The 7,928-nt window shown below is 41.3% G+C and overlaps 1 protein-coding gene across 3 annotated transcripts in view; it reads left to right on the top strand.

Moving 5' to 3' along the window:
• Positions 1–916: 916 nt before the first annotated feature.
• The window catches only part of ERAP1 (endoplasmic reticulum aminopeptidase 1), a 35,823-nt gene continuing 28,811 nt past the window's right edge, over positions 917–7,928 (top strand). Inside the window, exons 1-3 of one of the 3 annotated variants that reach the window (XM_088130089.1) lie at positions 917–1,061; positions 4,497–4,655; positions 5,849–6,395. In XM_088130089.1, coding sequence (XP_087986215.1) covers positions 5,929–6,395 — 467 coding nt within the window. In that variant the 5' untranslated portion in view covers positions 917–1,061; positions 4,497–4,655; positions 5,849–5,928. Of the gene's footprint in view, positions 1,062–1,266; positions 1,563–4,496; positions 4,656–5,848; positions 6,396–7,928 lie in introns of those variants that run through there. The other 2 variants (XM_088130088.1, XM_088130090.1) reach the window with 2 other exon arrangements.

The raw sequence follows: 7,928 nt of genomic DNA, 5'->3' as shown, positions 1-7,928 counted from the left end.
TATGTGGGTATACATATATGAGTTCCTAGCAGAGTGAGTCCAAAAAACAGCTATGGATTAAGGCTTCTATAGTTCTTTGCTGATGCTTAGTAGTCATCTGGAACGGTAGCCTCACTACAGATAGGACAGTTTTTTAAAACATAAAGCAGGGAATGTACGCCAAGCACAGCTTCTGAATTCTTTCCAACCACTTAATCACATCTTCGTTCTGGGTCACTGACTGGGAGGGAAGAGACTTAGGCTGGAAGCAATACTTAATACTTCAAGCTGCTGCCCTACTGCCTTTCCCAAAGGGATATACTGGGAATTTTTTTTTAAAGAGGTGTCTTTATTGATTTTCTTCTTAGCCTTTGGCTGGATAGCCAGCCCATTTTTTAAGCTGATCTTTCTTTTGCCGGCTTTTCCCCATACCAGTTTTGGTCGCATCCAGTTCTGTTTTCAGACAGTTTTCCTGCTGACAGATGGACGGGCAGAATTCTGAGCCACTGAACACAATTTCTTTCGAACGTTCTGTTGGGGTGCAAGAATAAAAGTGTTGGTAAAACTTAATCCAGTGAATGTCGTGCAAGTGACACAGAAGAGTTGAACATGTACGCTGCCCAGAGTCGCTTTGTGCGAGTTGGGCGGCTATATAAATACAATAAATAAATAAACAAACATGCTCTGAAGTAGACACTGTCTAATGCAGTGTTTCCCAACCTTGGCAGCTTGAAGATGTGTGGACTTCAACTCCCAGAATTCCCTAGCCAGCCATGCTGGCTAGGGAATTCTGGGAGTTGAAATCCGCACATCTTCAAGTTGCCATGGTGGAGAAGCACCAGTCTAAGGAATGAAACAGGTGTTCCTATGACTCACTGGGCAGCGTATTTAGTAACGAGAAATAAGATTCGCCGGTGATGCTTTATTGCCCTTCACACCATTGCCCGCTCGCGTAGGGCCAGAGGCGCCTCAGAGGCTGAGCGGGGCAAGTACTTTCCGGGCCGTTTCGCTTTCACTTTTCATTCCTCAGCTGGGGCAGAGCCGAGGAGCAGCGGCAGCGGCGGTGGCCTTGGTTCGAGCAGGTAAAAAGGGTGTCCCTGTTAAAGGGTTGTCCTAAGGCCGAGGAACGAAGCCAGGAGAGGAAAATAACATTCGTGGAAGGGAAGGGAGGGGAGAGAGAGGGAGGGAGGCCGCCTGCTGTGAAGCCGAGGCCTAACTTCCCCGCCGTTTAATCAGCAGCTTTCATTTGTGAGAGTCCATTGCGCACGCTCACTTTGGCTTCCGCTCCCTTCCTCCAAAACGGGGAGAGGGGACAGTGAGGCTTTCAGCGCCGTTGCGCTGCAATGAATTGACCCTCAGCCTCGGGCGCTTAGGTCCGTTAGGCCCCCGACTGCAAGCCCCGCCCCGCCTGTGCGAGTCGGCTTCGTCTTTGACCGATACGGTTTCGGTACAGGAAGCGACGAAAAGCCGAGAGTGGCCTTCTGGTTATTCCACATGGGCTCTGGGGACGGCTCCTCTGTCTGCTTTTCCCCTGCGGTTGTGTTCTCGCGCCGCACGAACTCTGGAGAACTCGGAACTGCACGGTAGCTACCCGCGTTTTAGCATACGGTATTGTACGGTGTGAACGCGAGCAGCGTAGTTCATTCAGTTAGTCGCGAAAAGGTAGAAAATTGGATCCGTGTGTTTTGTGCAGACGGAGTCCATCTGGGCCCCGGGAGTCCGTATAGAGCCCCGTGGGCTCACAAATAAAATTACAACACAGTATGAAGGAAACGAACGGACAGCTTTACCTTCTTCGATAATGTTTAAAGTCCAGCTTACCTGCCGAAATTGTTGGTGGAATCAGGAAGGTGAAATGAGATTATTGAGTTAATAATAGCAACACGTAGTTTAGAGAATTCACTGGCGAGAGAGGGCTTAACATACAGTGCATAATACTGCTGGTGTTATTTTGAAGGAAAGATTAAACAGATTAAAGATTAAACCAATTAAAAAGTAATTGGTACTTCTGTACTGGGAAAGAACAGGGTATCTCCAGCCTGGAAGTTTTAGATCCTCTTTAGTACTATCTGCTGTTTCTAAGTAGACCATAGCCTCTTTCTCAATAAACTGGAACAATGTGGGATGGTTGATCCCACTACCAGATGGATTTGCAGTTGGCTGAACAACTGTATCCAACATGTGGTCCTTAATGGGTCTGTGTCTGCATGGAGGGAGGAATACAGTGGGGTACCTCATTGGGCCCAGTACTCTTCAGCATCTGTATAAACATCTGTATAAATCTGTATAAAATCCTGCCTCTCCAGCAAGAGAGGCATGTTGTGGGTCTTGTCTACTAAGGAGTTCCATCTGATGGGACATAGGAGACAAGCCTTTTCTCCCATGGCACCCACACTTTGGAACATCCTCCTCCCTGAGGTGAAGTTAGCCCAGCCCTTGTGGTCTTCTAGAAAGCCCTCAGAATGCTCTTTTTCATCAGGCCTGGGGATCCCCTGGCAGCAGGTAGCCTGTACATTGGTTGTACCACGAATAACATTCCAATTTTAACCCTCTCACCATCTTGTTCTGATGTATGTTTAATTATTTAATTGTTTTAAGTGGCTTTTATAATATGTTTTAATTGGTGGTGTTATTGTATGCCACCCAGAATAATCACCTTATGTGAGATGGGCAGCCATATAAATTTGATAAGTAAATAAATAAATGACTTTGGTGAGGGAACAAAAGGGATGCTCATAACATGTGCAGATGACACAAAATGGGGGGGGGGGGGAGAATTGCTAACCTCCCAAAAAACAGGCTCAAGATTCAAAAGGATCTTGATAGACTTGAACATTGGGCCATATGCAACAAAATGCTGTTCATTTGTGAGAAATGTAAGGTTCCACACTTGGGCAGGAAAAACCAAATGCACAGGTACAACACAGACAGTACCTGGCTTAGCAGTAGTCCTTGTGAGACGGATCTGAGTGCCTTGATAGACCACAGATTAAGCATGAGCCAGCAGTGTGCCACAGCTGCCAAAAGAGCCAATGCAGTTTGGGGCTACATCAACAAAGGTATGGTGTTAAGATCAGAGGAAATGACTGTACTTCTGTATGCTGTGCTGGTCAAACTGCACCTGGAATACTGTGTCCAGTTCTGGTCGCCACAACAGAAAAAGGATACTCAGGAACTGGAATGAATGCACAAAAGAGCAACAGGGATAGTAAGGATTGGAGGCTAAATCCTACAAACAGTGGTTAAAGGAACTTGGTATGTTTAGCCCAAAGAAGAGAAGACTAAAAGGAGACGTGATAGCAGTCTTCCAATGCATGAAAGGATGATACAGGGCAGAGTATGTGGATTTATTCTCCATGGCACCTAAGGGTAAGAGAAGGACCAACTTTACAGTGGGAGATTCAAACTTCAGATAAAGTGGAATTTCCTGACTGAGAGCCATTAAGCAGTAGAATAGGCTGCTTCTTGAAGTTGTGGGTGCTCCAACAGTGGAAGTATTCAAGAAAAGTTTGGAAAGCCATTTGTCTGGGATGGTGTGCAGATTCCTGCACTGGTCAGGGGGTTCAACCCTATGATTCTATGATAAACAGAAACAGAGAAGCTTCAGGTAAGAGAAAACCATAATTAGTCCTGTCACTTCTTCTGTTTACTCTGGGTATTATGAGAGGGAGGATTGGCCTACAGTGCTGTCCAGAGGCTAAATGCTTACCTTTTATTGGAAAGTGCAGCATATTCCTGTTGTTCTTAATTACACTTTATATATTACCCATTACCAGCTGGGAGCGTTGTAGGAAGAATTGCCTCTCCCTTAATACTCTCTGCCACTCAGTTTCTGAGAAGAGTGTTGTGGCACTAGGACAGGGAGTTCAGGCTTCCAAAACACTAAATATGAGAAGGCAGATAAGCAGGCAGAGATGGTGATGTCACTACAGCCCAGTTAAAAATAGAACAGGAACAGGCAGAGGTAGTTGCTGTTTCTCTGGGTGGTGGTTTGCTTCTGTCCTCTGGATTATTTATTTCAATTAATTCATATGGCCACCCATCTTGCAACAACAACACTGGGTGCCTAACATAAAACTAAAATACAATTTTTAAAAAAGATGATGATGATGATGTACAGATAATAGCAGCCAAGGACAACAACAGTCACTATAATAACCTCAGCCTCACGGGCCCCATTAACCCTTTCAGTCCCTACACCCAGAAAAACAGCTGAATTTTCAAGGCCTTCTGAAACACAAGCAGAGTCAGGGTCAGCTGGATCTCAGAGAGTATGTGTTTCAGATGGCAGTGGCTATGGCTGGCTCTGCCTGGTTCATTCTGCTACATACTTCTTAAAACACATACTTCATTGTTTAATTTCCAACCCATGTGTTTGTTAAGTTGTGTAGAGCATTTTGGAGGGAAAGGACAGGTAAGCAACAGGAAATTAACTCCTCTTATTCCCCAAACTCCATGAGTGCATGACCCCACAGAAGTAAGGAAGAGACTGGGGTAACTACTATTTCTGTGTTCAGGTCTTCAGGCTGTATTGCCCTGAGATGGTGAGCAAGCAAGCAGAAGTATTAGGCCCAGTCTTCCTTTCCATATTATTCTCCAGAGCATGAGCAGGTGAAACAAGAAAGGAAGAGCTGCTGCCTTCATTTCCCTGATTTGTGGCAATCCCGAGCGACAAGGTATCTCCTATCCCAATTGACTGCTTTTTCTTCAAAATAATCGTGGGAATGTTAAACACTCCTATTCAAATAGATGTTGATTATCACAAAGTAATATGCAAGCCGTTGTGATAGTTAAGCCCTAAACCAGTGTTTCTCAACCTTGGCAACTTTAAGGTGTGTGGACTTCAACTCCCAGAATTCCCCAGCCAGCCTTGCTGGCTGGGGAATTCTGGGAGTTGAAGTCCACACACCTTAAAGTTGCCAAGGTTGAGAAACAGGGCCCTAAACTATTTCTTTCTGTGGTGGATGAATCACACAATTGGGACTATTTGCATATCATCTCCTGTTGTTAACTATTTATGAAGTACAAGGCAGGAGCCTCAGACTCACTCAATGTCTGATTAGTTACCCATATTCCTGGACCATTTGTAAACTGACATGCTATAGCCATAAGAAGTTTGAGGTGCTTTAAAAAAAACATGCATGGAAATTGCCACATGCATAACCTCAACAGATTGTTACTGTTCTATAATAACCTGCACGTTGTAAAAGTTACAAAGGAAGGGCAGTTCCAGTCAGACTCTTCTCATCAGTACAACAGTAGATGAGAGAAACCACGTGCTGTCATATTTTTTTCATCTCAAGAGTCTGGAAAGGTCTGTCCAACCTCTTACAAATTAATAAACCTCTTTTCCATTCACACTGGAGAATTGTTTATGGCGCAGTCTATATGTATTGTCAAATTCAGTCAGACTCATCAAAACGACAGGGTACTATCCAAACATATATTTGTTTTGTGTTCTAGTTTCTGAATCAGACACCACACGTTTTTAACTACAGAGAAAAGAAAATTATCTTCTAAACAAAGCTTGAAAATAATATGGTATATTTTCAAGCTTCATTTTGAAGATATTTTTCTTTTCCCAGTAGTTAAAAATACATGTTCCCGTGTTTTAACAAGTAAAGACTTGTCATTTACACTTTAAGAAAAGTGAATAAGAAAGTAATTTGCCTTAGATTAGTTACCCATATTTTAATGTAAAGGTGCCATTTTAACAATCTTAAGTTCACTAAATTATATACTCTTTGAGACAGCCTGTTTGATAGAGTATATGGAGTAACATTTTTGAAACCCATACCATATAGATGACAGTCAATATTTCATAAAAATGTGATTATATTGTCTCAATTTACTGATTTTTTTTTATTAGATTTCTAACTCTGGATCCCATAACAACCTGGCATCAGATTGCTGTTTCCTGCTCAGATTTTTACATTGAAGAAGAGTAAAATGTTCTTATTGCTAAGCATTTTAATTTTTCTATGCTATAGTGAGACATCATGTTCACTTGCCAGAGATGAAAGCAATCCTTTTCCTTGGAATAAAATTAGACTTCCAAAGCACGTTGTTCCAATTCATTATGATCTTCTTATTCATCCAAATCTCACAACTCTGTCTTTTACTGGATTGTCCAAAATAGAGATTTTAATAACCCAGCAAACTAGTTCAGTCATCCTCCACAGCAAATATCTTCACATCACCAAAACTACTATCCACAAAGCAAACGACAGTGTTGATACAGCTAAAGGAATGATGGTTTTAGAACACCCAACATTTGAGCAGATAGCACTTGTTTCTACTGAACCTCTACAAGTTGGACACAGCTACATTATTAGCATTGAGTACTCTGCTAATTTATCTGACAGTTTTCATGGTTTCTATAAAAGCACATACAGAACTCTTGAAGGGGAAATAAGGTAAGTTCTATATTACACTGATTTATTGTATTGGGTATATAATTTTCCCAACCTGCATTTCACCTCTCACACACCCTCCCTGACCCATGCCATGCCTCTCGTGCACCCTTGCACACCCTCCCCAACAGCGCCCCACACTCCCTCCTCCATCCAGCAGCAGCCACTTACCTGCCTGCCAGCCTGGGTCTTGCAACTGCCTGCTGGCTTCCCCACTGACTTTGGTTGTGGGAAGCCGGCAGGAAGTTGCCTCGCCTAACAAGTGTGGGATTCGGTTTACAACAGCAACCAGGACTGCAGGGATTGCTGTCACTAAGGGATGAAGTTGCACTTTATGACCACATCGCTTAGAGATGGAAATTCCAGTCCCAAGTGCTGCTGTAAGTCAAGGACTACCTATATGTTTTTCTGGCTTTTATGTTGTTTACATAATGAAAGACTGTGGGGAGCTATTTTACTTTTCTGGCTAAAGAAGATATCATACATTACGGTACAAATATGGCTGAATTGGCTAATCTAACACATTAAAAAAAAACTATTCTTAGAAATGTATTTGTTCAATTTGAAAGACTGGTGGATGGTTTGGGGTGGCTTTCTTATGAAAGAGAAACCATTCTATTTTAAATGTATATAATTTTTGGCTGCCATTTATTTGGCTTTTATGCTAAAACACTGATTTTAAGGAGTACTTGTGGGGAAACGGATATCCAAAAAAGTCAAAGGTGAATTAAATCTGAAATCATATAACATATGTAAATATTGTGCATTTTAATAGTTTTACATACATCATGTAAATTAATGTATTTTACATAATTTACATAAATGTGCCTAAAATGTAGACTTTATGTTATATATGAAAAATGTACAAACTCAGATTTTGTCCATTGCATCTAAAGTCAACTGACTGAGGATTTGTAAAATCCAGTTTTTACAGCTTTTATGAATTCTTACAAAACAATACTATCATTGGAAAAATGCATCTAAAATATATATAAAATTAGAAGACTAATTCCATTAAAAAGCAGAAAAAATATTTTTAAAAAAATTACAGTAAAACTGAGAGGAAAGCAACCTGGCATCAGAAAAGAAATAATGGGGCAGCACCAGATATACTCCTTTTAGGAAAGCATTCCAAAAACAGGGCAGTGGAACAGAAAAATATGCCTATTTTGAAAGAATAGGCATAATTCATTGTTCCTAAAAAAAGAATAAGAAAAACCTCATCTCTGATTATCTTGGTGAAGAGTAAAACATGTGGAAAGAGGGATTTCTTCAGATATTTAGCCCTCAAATTGTTTAGTGCTTTAAATTTAGCACCACTAACTCTATTATTTATTTGTTTATTCTAAAAATGTATCTGCAGCCCACTCACATTTGTACCTATATGTGGCTTAAATAAGCCTTTTTCTTTCTTTTCTCTCATTATACTGATATAATACTTCTCTCTTTTTTTTCAATGATCTAAATTATTTAAACATCAGATTGTTAGGTAGGACTGGTTAACATATTTTAAACTAGATAAGCCTCTAGAATTCT

This window comes from Python bivittatus, unplaced genomic scaffold (assembly GCF_059951505.1).
Source record: "Python bivittatus isolate LINGU-HERP-01145 unplaced genomic scaffold, Pbiv_v1 ctg000850_np1212, whole genome shotgun sequence".
NCBI lineage: Eukaryota > Metazoa > Chordata > Lepidosauria > Squamata > Pythonidae > Python > Python bivittatus.
Note: the sequence above shows the minus strand (reverse complement) of the source record. Positions and strands in the feature narration are given on the sequence as shown.